The following is a 14895-nucleotide window of genomic DNA, read 5'->3' on the forward strand; positions in this document are numbered from 1 at the left end:
AATACAGTTTGTTATAACTAGCTGAACAGTAAAAAAAGAAACCTGCAGGGCACAGTAATATAGGGTTTTCTCCTGCTAGATGAAAAAGGGCACTTTTGGTTTTGATTTTCTAGATGGGACAACTGTTTCCTTGCCCACCCACTTGATTTGACCCTGTGTTATCTAGCACTACAGATAAGAAGATGCATGTGTGTATGGGTTGAACCTTTGTTGCATAAAACAAGGCTAGCTTTGGGTGAGAAAAACAATTCGCCAAATTGTCTATTAAACTTAAAAAATTGCAGAAATTGACAGTTATTTTCTAAAAAAAAATTCAATTATTACATGTCATTATTTCGCCAAAATAAAATAAAATTTGCCAACTGCTTTAAAAATTCGCAATAGCCCTGTAAAAGCACATAAAATCATATACCTTAAATTACCTCACATTCATGCATGCATAATGTATATCAAATCAGAATATTGTTATGGAGATATGTGTATATTGTCTATAAAGTCGGACTAGGATTACAGAAACGCATACATTAGGTCCTATATGTATAAAACAGGCAAGAAATTTTTCATGAATGATCATTCATTTAAATGTTGGTTGTATACAGCTTCTAATGCATGGAAACAACAAAATGTTTTTCAAGTGCACACTGCACTATTATGGTGAAGTTGTTATTGTCTTTATTAAGCCATTGTTTGCCTGGTAAAAAAAACTAGAATTGTAGTTATACACAGGCCTTTGAAAACTGCAATAACTATCAGTTAGTTTGTGCTCTGCTCAAGCAAATTATCAAGTTTTGCGTAACCCGTTTTTTTTTTTTTTACATTGAATTTAGGATATCATTTACAATGGAAACAAAAAAGTGTTATGCAAAAAGGATTTGAATTACCTGAATTTACTTTTGTGTAACCCATAAATGGGTTATATATTATACAGATGATAACAGTACATGTATGAGATGTTTATAAGAGCTTAACTAATTATGTGGTTATTTCAATTGACCCAAATTTTTTACTTACAAGTTTTGTAAAATACCTCTTCATTTGGCATATTTAAACTCATAGGGGTATTCTAGACCCCATGTTAGACACAAAACGTTAATTGATAGGACAAATGGAACCTGCAGAAAAAGGATTTTACTTATTTTGGCAGCCATTTTGGATTATGGTGGCCATCTTGAACTTGAGGCCATCTTGAACTTGAGGCCAAATTCAGGGTGGCCCAGAAGCTGATTTCAAAGGGCATAGGATATAGATGATGGAATCACTGAGATAACTTTGACCGGAAAAGAAAACAGTTTTGTCTTGGGTGGGTCCTGTCTATAAATGCATTGTATATATATTTTCAAATGCACTTAAATGGCCATGCATATCAAGAGGTCAGGTATACTATTTGTGATCACAAATCATGTCAGTATAATTACCCGTGTGTTGAGCAACCGCCCTTTTTGAGACACTTACATAGTTAATCTTTACAGTACCTACGGTCATATATCAACCAGCTGAGAACCACAGCGACAAGCACAGCTGTGATAACATACAGTGACTGCACACACATAATTATCTGAAACCTGTTATGCTGTACCCAGTTTGACTGTGGCCCTATACATAATATACGGTGACTGCAAACACGTAATTATTTGAACCTGTTGTTGTGCTGTACCCAGTTTCACTGTGGCCCTATACATAATATACGGTGACTGCCTATACCAGCCTTGGTGGTGTTATTGTTAAGTCATTAGACATAAGGCTAGGGACAGGACATAGCCCAGTGTTACAGCACTCGCTCGCTGTGCGCTCAGTCTGGGCCCATTGGGCTATTTCTCGTTCCAGCCAGTGCACCACAACTGGTATATCAAAGGTCATGGTATGTACTACCCTGTCTGTGGGATGGTGCATATAAAAGATCCCTTGCTGCTAATCGAAAAGAGTAGCCCATGAAGTGGTGACATCGGGTTTCCTCTCTCATTTTCTGTGTGGTCCATAACCATATGTTTGATGCCATATAACTGTAAATAAAATGTGTTGAGTGTGTCCTTAAATAAAACATTTCTTTCTTTCGGACATAAGGCTGGTAGGTACAGGGTTCACAGCCCAGTACCGGCTCCCACCCAGAGCAAGTTTTAACAACTCAATGGGTAGGTGTAAGACCACTACGCCTTCTTCTCTCTCAGTAACCACTGACAACTAACCCATTGTCCTTGACAGACAGCCCAAATAGCTGAGGTGTGTGCTCAGAACAGCTTGCTTAAACCTTAATTGGATATAAGCACGAAAATAAGTTGAAATGAAATGTAGCCCTATACAGACAGAGAAGGAATAAATAATCCTGATGTGATAAGACTTCATTTTGTGGACTTTTCTGGAAATTGATCTGTCATGATTCAACTGCGTATATCTTAGATAATAGATATGCACCAACACCCATTCCTCATTATAGATCAGATCAATACAAGAATCTGTTTCAAAAACAGATAATTCTGTCAGGTAATGTGAACTGGTAAAATGATTTCACATTATTTTTTTATTTTTTTTATTGTAGCTCTTTGAATTATTATACCTGTTCAATATAAACAGAATAGTGCATACAGTAATGGTGTGTTTATGAAATTAGTAATGGTTACAGGCTATGGTGTATGTTATTAACTAGAATAAAGCACCTGTAAAATGTTGTATATTGATCATTAACTTATAACTTATTTATGTATACAATCATGGAATGTGAAATTATTTGTCATAACAATATTACTTAAATGCATATAAATATTATCACTGGTGCACAAAGACACATATGTGTAAAAATATTGTGCAGTGTATAGGCCCAAATCTAGAATAGAAAAAGAAGAATGGACTTCTCCCTTCACAGGAGATCCCTTCACAGGAGAAAGGGATGAAGCTTGATGAGAATAGGTAAAGTGACTATTTATTGGTACATGGCATAATGTTTCATCATGTTCCATATTCCACTGGAAAGTGTCCAAATTATGCAGTCGATTTGAATCATAATAGTTTATTAGCAAATACAACTACTTCCACTTTATAAACCTTTGGCAAAACAATTGAATATGTTCATTAAAAACATGATTGTATGAAGTGATGGATGATTAATGCATTGTTGTTAATTTAAAAAGAAAGTTGAAGGTATATTCTTTGTACATGTGTGTATTTCAAAATGAAAAATGAATAAATATATTTCCTCAAGAAGCTGACATTAGTATTACTAGTATTTATTAATCAAAGAATGAGGTATGTGCTGCCCTACCTGTAGGGACCTAGATATAATAATTAGTATTTTCTGGCATTACTAAAATGAATATGGCTGAGAAGCAAACAATGCTTGACTGGTCGATTGTAAATGGTGTGACATGCATTGATCAATTTACAGTCTGACGCCAGAGTAAAACCGTGGACTGACAGGGTGTTAAGTGACTCGAGCTACAAAAGTAAACAAGTCGGTGTCTTGTCTTCTGTTGTGTTATTTTGGTTTTAAAATTGGATTAGGTTCAAAATATTATGTCTCGTTTGACTTCTCACTTCTGCTAAGGCAAATAAAAATAAAAAAATTTAAAAAAAAATAAAAAAAATTAGCTGGCTAGGTTTGGGTCTGCATGTTACAACTTACAAGATGTGTGTGATTATTATGATAATAAGAAGAAGAACTTGTGAATCATAGTCATAAACAACTGCATGTATATACATGTACTATTGAGAAATGAAAATTGCTCAGACTACCATAATATATAGCACTTGGAGTGTATAGGTACAAGGCTGCAGGGGGCCTAACTCACAAAGATCTCTCAGGCTCTGCTAGATAACAAAGTATCCTCTTTGTAAGTCTTTTAGCATTGCACTGCCATATTGCAAAGTTGTGAGAGTTTAGTGAATTAGGTCCCAGTTCATTTAATACACAGCCTCAGAGCCTGGGGCTACCACTGCTGTTGTGGTTCCATTAGACCAAATCAATTCCTATTGCCGATAATGTTAACGTTTACTAATAATACTGATTAATAAAACTGATATAAGCAGTGTTTCAACACACCCAGGAAGTACAGCAATAGAAAGTGTGGCACCTCACATCTAATCTAGCTGCAAGAAAATGGGGGGTCACGTATCATTTAAGAGATTTAATTTATGTTTTTAATAGCAACCGTCATTTTTGCTGAAAATTGCAGTTCCATTTTTGGGGGTACCCCGCATTAGTTTCAACCTCTGGTATATACTGCATAACAACTGTATAACAAATAAAAGTGTATTTATTTATTGTCAATGGATAATAGTATTTGCACAAATAATCAATGTCACATATTACTACCAATCACACCCACAGCTGCTTTTACTCCGTAACTATTTGACGGTGCACGTCGAACTTTGACACGGTACTCTCTTCTTTGGTACTATGCAACCTTGTAATGTATGCAAACGGGTCATCAGATAAAACTGATAATGTTTATTACCACACTGTTGAATACAAACAGTATTGATCTCGGGCACTGGATTTGTCAAAAGTGATAAACAAACAGGCTGGGCTGAACACATGATACAGTCTGGTTATTATTAAAATCCTATTACGGGAATACAAATAAAAAAAAAAAAAATGGAGTTCAGTGGCTGTGATGTGTTTAGGGATATAATAAATGACAATGTCACTGTCAATTAAACAGCAATAACAAAGACACATGTGGCCTTTTCAATCATGCTTGAACATTTTATTTCATGTATATATATTTATATTACGCTTTAAGCTATACATGTGTTTATGAACCTATCCATTTTTAATCATGAATATGTTAATGTGCGTAGCAGGTATCAGGACAGTTATTTTAGTATGAAATGTTATATCCTTATCCTGTTTGGCTTGATCTTGGAAGTTAAAGCTCATAACTAAATATGATAATGTTTGGTAAACTCTTCACTATATTCACTAAACTCTTGTGACTTTGCGATCTTGCAGTGCATTGCAAAACTTCATGCTAGAATGATGCAATGTATAGCTCAAGAGAGCTTAATCAAGATAATGAAGTAGGTCCCAGTAACTGTTCTGTTCTTGAATTACTTCAGCTTTCTTCCCATTGACATCCAATAGCCGATGATTAATAAATCAATGTGCTCTAGTGATGTTGTAAAACATTTTTTTTTTTAACTTTAACTATGGATATAGACTTTCAGATTACCAAATGTTTGACATCCAATAGCCGATGATTAATAAATCAGTGTGCTCCAGTGATGTCGTTAAACAAAACAAATTAACTTTTCAGTTTTCTTTCCAACTAGTTCCTCAATACTGGTGTATGAAAGGCTATTATATGTGCATGTACTCTCCTGTTTGTGGGAAAATGTACTAGTATATAAAAGATCCGTTGCTGTAGTGGGTTTTCTCTGAAGACTAATGCCAGAATTACTAAATGTTTGGCATCCAATAATTGAAGAACAGGGAGAGGAGTCATAAACTTTGATTAAGGAATAGCAGCCATAGCAGGATAGCAGGATGAGCTTTTTAATGGCAGAAGATAAATCTAATTGGGGAAAAAATGGTTTATTGGTAGTGGGAAACTATTTCCATGGCAACTATATAGATTAATGAGTTTATACATTATAACATTATATTATAGCAAACCTTAAGCATGTATATTGTTTGCTGTAAGTGTAATCCATCTGTCTTAGAAAAAATAACTGACTCAACTTTTAGCCATAAATTTGTTTTTTTTGTTGCCTACTCTCTCTTTTTCTTGATTTTTTTTTTTTTTTTTCTTAGCTTACATAATAAACAGACTTGCAAATAATTGCCCCATTGTAAAAGTGGTGGGTTAGGTTACAGTAATTAAACCCAGTTTGGTTTTAGGTTAGGTTAGGTAAAAAAATTTAATGTGCCTCTATCTAAAAAAGGAGGCAGAATTTAGCTCAGTCGGTTAAGTACTCACTTGAGGTGCTTGTGTCACAGGATCAAACCACCTTGGTGGATCCATTCAACTGACTGGGTTTTTTCTCGTTATAACCAGTGCACCACAACTGGTCAAAAGCTGTGGTATGTGCTTTCATGTCTTTGATGGGAAAGTGCATATAAAATATACCTTGCTGCATTAGGAAAAATGTAGCTGGTTTCCTCTGATGTCTGACTGTGTCAGAATTACCAAATGTCTGACATCCAATGGCTGATGATTAATTAATCAATGTGCTTTAGTGGTGTCGTTAAACAAAACAGACTATCCAAAAAATGTCCAGGTACGTCTATCCCATGCTCAGTCTGTGGGTTTTAAAGGATGGTCAGTACAATGAATGAAAATATTATACAGTAAAAACCTATCTCCCAAACCAGTAAGACAATTCTTTCAGTATATTAAACTGAGCTTTGAAAACTTACATTGAAAGGTTTTTAAGAACAGGCATTCTGTTTATTAATGTTAAGTTTTAAATATTTATATACACATGAGTGGCAGGGGGAGGGTTTCGGGGGTTGAACCCCCGCCTTGCTCTAGCAAATGTTCTTATTTATTCAATATATTTTCCAGGGGAGCATCACTCGACCCCTTGTAAACTCTGATCACCACAGTCTAGACCCTCCCTGAATACATTCCTACACATGTGCCTAATACTAGTACTTCTTATATTTGAACAGTATTTACTTTTGAAATATGTTATTCCAGCCAGTTCACCACAACTTGTATATTAAAGGCCATAGTATATGCCATCCTGTCTGTGAGATAGGTCAAATAAAGAATCCCATGCTACTAATAGAAAAATGTAGCTTGTTTCCTCTCTAAAACTATGTCATAATTACCAAATGTTTGACATCCAATAGCCGATGATTAATAAATCAGTGTGCTCTAGTGGTGTCGTTAAACCAAACAAACTTCAACTTTGTGAAATATGTTAATGACAGATTTCTGTACATGTGTGTTAATAATGTTTCCAACGGTTTTGTTTTTTGTAGTCCAATACCAAGCCAAGCCATTGCCATCGTCTGGTATTGTGTCCATAATGCAGATGTTCTGTGAAAACGGAGTTCGAGATGAGTGGGGATTTATGAACTTCCCAAATTCACGGTAAGTAATTATTCACCATGACATGTTAAGCAGAAGACAAATATTGGCCTGTTTAGTCCAGTGGAATAAATATCATTTTCATAGTCTTTTTGTTTGAGTGCAAGATAAAATCAATAACAGGCCAATCAAGTAGGATATTAGCTTATTACCTGCAGGATGAATGTACAGTTTTTATCTTCAAAGAATAAAGCAGATATAAAGTAGATTAACCTGACATACGTTATAGCAAGGCTGTATTTGCTCCTCTGCCTGTATGTGTGTATATATTTATCCCATATTTATCAATGTATACATTGGCAAGATATGATGACTAGATAAATCTCTATATTTTTGGTCATGTGACATATGCCAGACTCGACTATAGTATTTCAGACTAGATTTTCAATAAACATACTCTTTAAATCATTTGTTTTAGTACAGTAAATACAAATAACATTTACTTTTGTGATAACAATACAAAACTTGTATATTTATTTATGAATTAGAGCTTAGAAACTCTTTTTGAATGTGACAGAATGTAGCTAGTGTTTTACAAATTTGATGTCATATATCTTGTATGACGTCATATGGCAAAAGCCCTGCGAGGTTGACGATACTCTATTTGCATACACAAAAATGGAATAAATAATAATTTTTCCGACCATTCGCATAGGATTGCAAGATAAAAGAAATAACTGGTTACTGTCTTAAGATATCGGCTTTATCCTGCTCAGATCAAATGGTAAATGCAGTTCGGCAGAGCCTCGCTGCATTCGCCATTCTAACCTTCGCAGGATAAAGCCGATATTTTAAGACAGTAACCAGTTATTCCTTATATATATATGTTGCGTGTGTGTGTGTGTGTGTGTGTGTGTGTGTAAAATGACATGCATTGTTTTGGTAAGAGTAGCTTATGTGGCAGCAGAAGGATTCTTTCCTTGCTACCTAGACCAGTCTTACAGTTACAGTGCACATCTTCAAGCCATTCATGAATAATGTATTGGAGTGTCTTTTAACAGACATTATTTCTTATCACACTTATACAGGTATATATTGTATGTAAGGGTTAACATTAATACCATTTCTCTTTTGTTCATGAGCTTACTTGTTTCTGGTAGTTTTATTCACATTATGGATATACTCCAGACTTAGTGTACATGTATACATGTATTTACATTAAGAGTTTTTAATTCACTGGCTAAAAATTAACATACAACCATTGTATAATATATTAACATAGTATATAGTGGTTTTTAATTGGGTGAGAAAGGGTCAGTGTGCCATTAATACTGTTAAACTAGATAACCTCATGCCTCTGATAGTCTAGTTTCTGGGTTAAAAATGTTAAAGAAATCAAAAGTCAACAGTTCTTTGTTAAAGAAGCTGTATTTCCAATTGATTAATTTCAGATCGACCAAGTCTTTATTGAGTCAGCTGCAGGCAGTGGCTGATAACCATCACTACTTTGATCCAGGTTTCACTCCCGAGGAGATGGATGAACTGCCGGAAATGTACCGGAGCATCATTGACGACCCTGCTTTTCTACATGATAGTTTTGAAAATGCAACAAGTTTGTTTAACTTTTTGTTGTATTAATTTGAAAATGTTTTTTTTTAACTTCATTTTAAAACATGTAAGGTTTTGTTATAAAATCTTAAAATATTTATATTATTTAGTGAAGAATTTTTTTTTAAACACTGGATGTCATGCTTTCAAATAGAAATGTTTTTAATCACCCCTCTATAAACTTTAAATCTGTATCAATGCTTTCCAGCTTATGAAATATTTTCAATTTGGAATGGGGGCTGATGTAGTACACTGTATGGGGTTGATAGGTGGACACTCAGATTTGTTTTGAGAGTTAAAACAATGTAAAGAGGACAATATGATAATAGTTCTTGTAAAAATAAAAGACTGATAATTATGATTTGGACCATAATTCTGTGGTTATCGTATCTGCTGGGACATTATTCATTAAGTGGGAATGAGGCTTTATTATAGAAAGTGAGATGGACACTGACATTATTTAGGATGGGAAATGGTAATCTATTTACATTATTTAGGATGGGAAATGGTAATCTATTTACATTATTTAGGATGGGAAACGGTAATCTATTTGCATTATTTAGGATGGGAAACGGTAATCTATTTACGTTATTTAGGATGGGAAATGGTAATCTATTTACATTAGAGTAGACCAACCTTTACACTTGTTTTTATTTTGTTTGCAGATTTTCAGCTGAAATCTGTCTTGACCAATGTAAATAAATTCAAACGATTTCTGACTTCCAATTTATCGCTTCCTGAGGATGATGTCACCGTTCTACTCAACTCTACCATTGCCATTAAAGAGGTGTGTTGAAATTGTAAAATGTCTGTGATTCTGTTAATGTCATTAGGGTTTTGCCTTCAGTTGGAATTAAATATTTATACAAGCAGTCTTTTAGACGTATCTTTGTCGAGATTAGGCATGTTCTATATAGGATTGCATAATGTTGTGTGAGAAGTTGTCTTTATCTCTTATTCTCATGTTGTGCATTATCTTATGATGGTAACTGATACTTGCATTCTTCAATGCTTTATTGATTTGATAGTTGATTGATATATTGATTGACTATATACCGTCATATTTCCCCTTTTTTCTTGTTCAATAAAATCAAACGATAAGGAAGCTGTACATTAGAAATGACAATAAACACAAAGTAAGGAAATCTTCGGGATAATAAATAGAATGACAATCAATAGTTTACTATACTTGACATGTATAATACATGGAATAAAATATGGCATTAGTACTATATTGTTGTGACCAATTTTTCTCATTGATGGTTGGGATGTTTAGATCAGTATGTTGTAATTGGGGGGGGGGGGGGGGGGGGTTGGGGTACCATTAGTTTGAGGTCAGATTAAGTATGCATGAAAAGAGAAAATGACCCAAATTTTCTAGTCTTGACCTTTCCGTGTTTGTAGTGTTGGACTTCTGTCATCATCAGGGTTGAGAATTTTCCTCGGATCAGCTGTTTTCCTCTCATGGAACATTGCATTTCCTTGCATTTTAATTATCCTTTCCTCCAAAATGTGTCGGATGTCACAGATTTTAACCTAGGATTTAAAAAATATCCGGGGCCCCTCTAGATTTCCTCTTTTTTACAGTTCATCAATTCCCACCCCTGCATCATTCATCAGATATAATCAGTTTGCACGAACCAATCAAATCTCCAGTTGTATCATTGGCAAGATGTGTATATGAATTATGCACCACTTGCTGTTTGTTTAACAGGGATGGACCCAACAGAAGTTCCTGATTTTACCTTTAGTACCTAATCAATATCTATCTCTTTTTTATGTATCCATGGAAAAAACCACAAACCTAAGCAGATTATACACATATTCAGTCATCTAGATTGTAGAAACAATTACAGTTAACATTTTACACACCAAATGTCTGTGGATTTAAAAATTAATCATCACATTGCTACAATCCAACTGATAATTTGTTTTTGATAAGCAATCATTAGAATCAGTTTGCTTTTGATAAGCAATCATTAGAATCAGTCTGTTTATGATAAGCAATCATTAGAATCAGTTTGTTTATGATAAGCAATCGTTAGAATCAATCAATTTGTTTATGATAAGCAATAATTAGAATCAATCAATTTGTTTATGATAAGCAATCATTAGAATCAATCAATTTGTTTATGATAAGCAATCATTAGAATCAGTCAATTTGTTTATGATAAGCAATCATTAGAATCAATCAATTTGTTTGATAAGCAATTATTAGAATCAGTCAATTTGTTTATGATAAGCAATCATTAGAATCAGTCAATTTGTTTATGATAAGCAATCATTAGAATCAGTCAATTTGTTTATGATAAGCAATCATTAGAATCAGTCAATTTGTTTATATTCATTACAATCAATCATCAATCATTATAATAATCAATAAACGTCAGTCATCAATTAATCATGATAATTATAATCATTAGGGTCAGTTATCAATCAGTCGGTCATCAATCATTAGAACATCACTATGCTGTGTTTTTTTATAAAAAGTATATTATATCAGAATTGTTTGTAATTTTTGTGTGAATTCATCCATGTATAACAGTCACAAATTGTATAAAATAGCGTAGCGATTTTATACTAAACTTGTGACTGTTATATATCAATAAATAAAAAAAAAAATGGCAAACAATTTTTTATAATACAACACAACTTATTTCGTTAAATTAAAAAAAACTATTTTTAATGTTTATTCCATGACCAATTTTATGTAATGACGTCAGATTTGATGTAATGACTTATTTTTTGATGTTTATCGAAAGATAACATTTTTTTTTTTTTAGCAACGTCGTCCAATCAGAATAGCATAAATATAACAGTGGGAACTTTGTAATTATATTTTAAAAACGTACATGTATGTTTGCTATATTTTCAGATATATAGATTCTTATTTGGAGAAGATCTGGATTTTCTTCAGCAGTCTCTACACCGACGGAAGCGAAGTTTTCAAAAAGGCTTTCTACAAATGGACCAGGCTGCGTCGTTCATGAATCTCAAACGTGACAGTCTGCAGGATGTTGAGAGGGCACTGCTACGATCTACCATGAGAAGTATACTGGCTGAACTGCAGCCTAGCCGGTCAAATGAGGTCATCAACAATATAGAAGGGAAAGTGTTAGAGCGGCTGTTGACCAATCCGAGAGTATTAGAGAAAAACAATATGGTTGACATTATAAACATTTTAATGGAAGTTGTGAACAAGTATAACACTCCTTTTATCATTACACCAAAACAGATGGCGGAATTGTTAAAGGTGAGTTTGATAAGACAGTTAATAATAATATAATTACTCTGTTGCAATCTGTCATTGTTAAAAGTATCCATCTAACTAAAGGCTATTTTATTTTTAGACAATGTTGTTTTGTCCAATATGCAGATCCTTGAGTTTTATCATTGTAGGCTAACATACAGTAGCAGTAGCGGTCTGGACCCCCCCCCCCCCCCCCCCCCCTTTTGAAAACCGACCATAACCTTGAAGGGGAAACATGATTATATTAACTATTCTGTGTAAAAGGAGAGATCAGCCATCACATTTAGACCCCCCTCTTTCAGAAATACTGCATCCACGCCTGAGTAGGTTAAATAAACTGTCACCTTGCAGATGCTTTCATATACAGTTAAATAACCTTTTTTTCATAACCTTTATGTAATCTTTTAAAGTACAAAATGTCAAACAACATTAAACAAGTTTTGTATAAATGATTACTAAAACAGCCCCTTTCCTTTCAAATATATCTTTTAGCTTGTAAATTATGTTAAATAAATGATAATAATAATCACTGCTACAGATAATGTGAAGAGCTTGCCTGGTAATCATACAAATGTTTTTATTCTGCAGGTTGTGATGTTCTCTCCGGCCTCTCTACACAAGGCTGCCTGTGATAAGAATTTTTTACGCCGATTTCTAGTCCCACCAACGACGCAAAATGTCTCACAACTGGTAATGATAATTCTCTTCTTTCTAAACTATTTGAAAGGTATGCACAGATTCAAGAACTTAAACTTTTAAAATAAGACCTTGTATATTTATGTGTCTAAAAGTGCTTTTCTGTATAATTTAAATATGAAATACTATACATCCATATTCACAATTTTTTACTGTGGACCTAATTATGGTTGACAAGAATGTATTTGTGCCAAAATTGTGTGATTTTATTTTTTGGTTTTCCAGTATGGTGTTCCTCATTTCAGAAATATAAGTTGAAATGTAATTTTATGTTGAATGTTCTTCTAGCAAATAATTTCTTTCGCTGTATACATAAATATCTTACAATAACTTTTAGTGTATGATTACATTTATATTTTGAAAGCTTCGTGTTAAAAGTTTTTTTCTCTTTGATTTCAGGAGGATCTTCAACACCAGTTATGCAATTTGAGTGTACACCAGCTTAATGAGCTATCAGCCTATCTGAAGTCATCAGTCACAGACAAAACTCTTATTCATGAAGTATGTAGTATCACACTATTAATGACAGTGTTACACTGTAACACAGCATAGGAGTATTACTATACAGCAACATTAGTACACTGTTATACCGCAATGTAATACTGTTGTGCTGTAGTTTTACACTCGAATACAACAGTATCACAATGGCATACAATACAGCAGTATCACATTACTACAGCAAAATCACACTTATTACACTGTTGTACTGCTGTATTACATTGATAGGTAGTGGCATAATTTTTAATTGATTTTGACTAATGGTAGTCTTTTAAAATAAATTAATCAATGTGGTCTTGCTGATGTGTGATCCCAGACTCCAGTGATATGAAGATGGTTCCTGAAAATGAAATACTGTAGCTAGATATGGTTGTGTTACCCTAACCAAAACATGCCTTTGTGTATGTGTTATCTGTTTATGATAATATTAAAAAAAGTAAAAAAACCAAACAAAAAAAACCCCAACAACCCTCAAACATTAACAGACAAAAACAAATTAAAAAATCAATTAAAAAAAACTTTAAAAAAAACATGGCAAATTAATATTACAAAAATAAAAATAATTAATAACGTGATGTCATTGGTTATATAGCTGACCACCCAGCCTATTTAAAAATAAAATAAACAATAGGGCAAGACAGAAGTTTCTAACCCTGTGCAAAAGCTATAGCTAATCCTGTGCAGTAGGAAAATTAATGTTTTATTCTACTCTCTCTTTCTTTTCAGCTGCACCTGAAAGCTGTCAATTTGACAGCGACGACGAAAAAGGTCAATTTTTTTGTTAAAAAGGTGTGTACAAATAATGCTTATAGATTATATTGTCATATTTATGTCTTGTGTACCATAATTTCCTGTATCAACTATTACACGGTTTAGAATTTATCAGTAATAAGCAACAAATATAACTGATTGGGTAGATATTTATTATTACCGGTATTAAATAAATGATATAATGTTGTAAGTGTTTAGAATTTAAAACAACAACCAAAAAACTAAATAATTGAATTGATTGGGGCATAACTGTCAGATGGCATTTGTTGGGGTCAAATCATATATTATCTTCAGAGCATATTAATACATTGGAATTTAGCTTTTACTATACTGGATCTGACAGCCCTGTTTGTATCCACATCTTTCCACTAATACCGGTCTGACTGCACTGAAGTCTGACATATATGACGTGGCTGTTTAATTTTAGGTGAACCGGTTTGTACAGTTCCAAACAGAGTTAGAGGTGCTAGCCAAACTCGTGTCGATGTTGCCACTTAGTGCCCAGGACATGAACAACTCCACTGACACCAACAGCAACAGCAGCCATGCTGCCGGCAACTCTTCTGATACAGACTCATCAAAGGTTTGACTTGATTTTAAATTCATTTTTGTTTTTGTTGTTGTAATATACAGCCTGAGGTGTTTGGGTTGTAGGATCAAACCCTATCAGTGGATCCATTCTCTTTTTGAGTTTTTTTATGTTTCAACCAGTGCCCCATGACTTGTTTGTCAAAGGTTGTGGTATGTGCAGTCTTGTCTGTGTGAAAGTAAAAATATAAAGGATCTCTTGCTGCTAATGGAAAATGGTAGCGGGTTTCCTCTAAAACTAGCTTAAATGTCAGAATTATCAATTGTTTGTCACCCAGTGATTAATGAATCAGTGTGCTCTAGTGGTATCATTACCCAAAACAAACTTTAATATTAGGGATCCAGCACCTTTGTGACAGAATTATATCAATGTTTATCTATAGATAAATGTAAAACACATGTACACATGTTTCATAATTTTCTTTTCACATTACCTGTTCTCAAACAAGTGCACCCCCCACCCCCCACCCCACCCCACCCCCCATGGCTAGTAGTCTTCCTGTTCTCCGTGCGATG

General features: G+C 33.9%; 1 protein-coding gene across 1 annotated transcript in view; it reads left to right on the top strand.

The window, feature by feature from the left end:
• LOC121384565 (ATP-binding cassette sub-family A member 2-like) overlaps positions 1-14895 on the top strand; it is an 83407-nt gene that overhangs the window by 23743 nt on the left and 44769 nt on the right. The window contains exons 3-10 of the mRNA XM_041515022.1: positions 6920-7031; positions 8420-8580; positions 9242-9363; positions 11452-11829; positions 12415-12516; positions 12922-13023; positions 13747-13809; positions 14219-14374. Of these exons, the coding sequence (XP_041370956.1) occupies positions 6920-7031; positions 8420-8580; positions 9242-9363; positions 11452-11829; positions 12415-12516; positions 12922-13023; positions 13747-13809; positions 14219-14374 (1196 nt within the window). The remainder of the gene's footprint in view (positions 1-6919; positions 7032-8419; positions 8581-9241; positions 9364-11451; positions 11830-12414; positions 12517-12921; positions 13024-13746; positions 13810-14218; positions 14375-14895) is intronic.

Source organism: Gigantopelta aegis, chromosome 10, assembly GCF_016097555.1.
Source record: "Gigantopelta aegis isolate Gae_Host chromosome 10, Gae_host_genome, whole genome shotgun sequence".
NCBI lineage: Eukaryota > Metazoa > Mollusca > Gastropoda > Neomphalida > Peltospiridae > Gigantopelta > Gigantopelta aegis.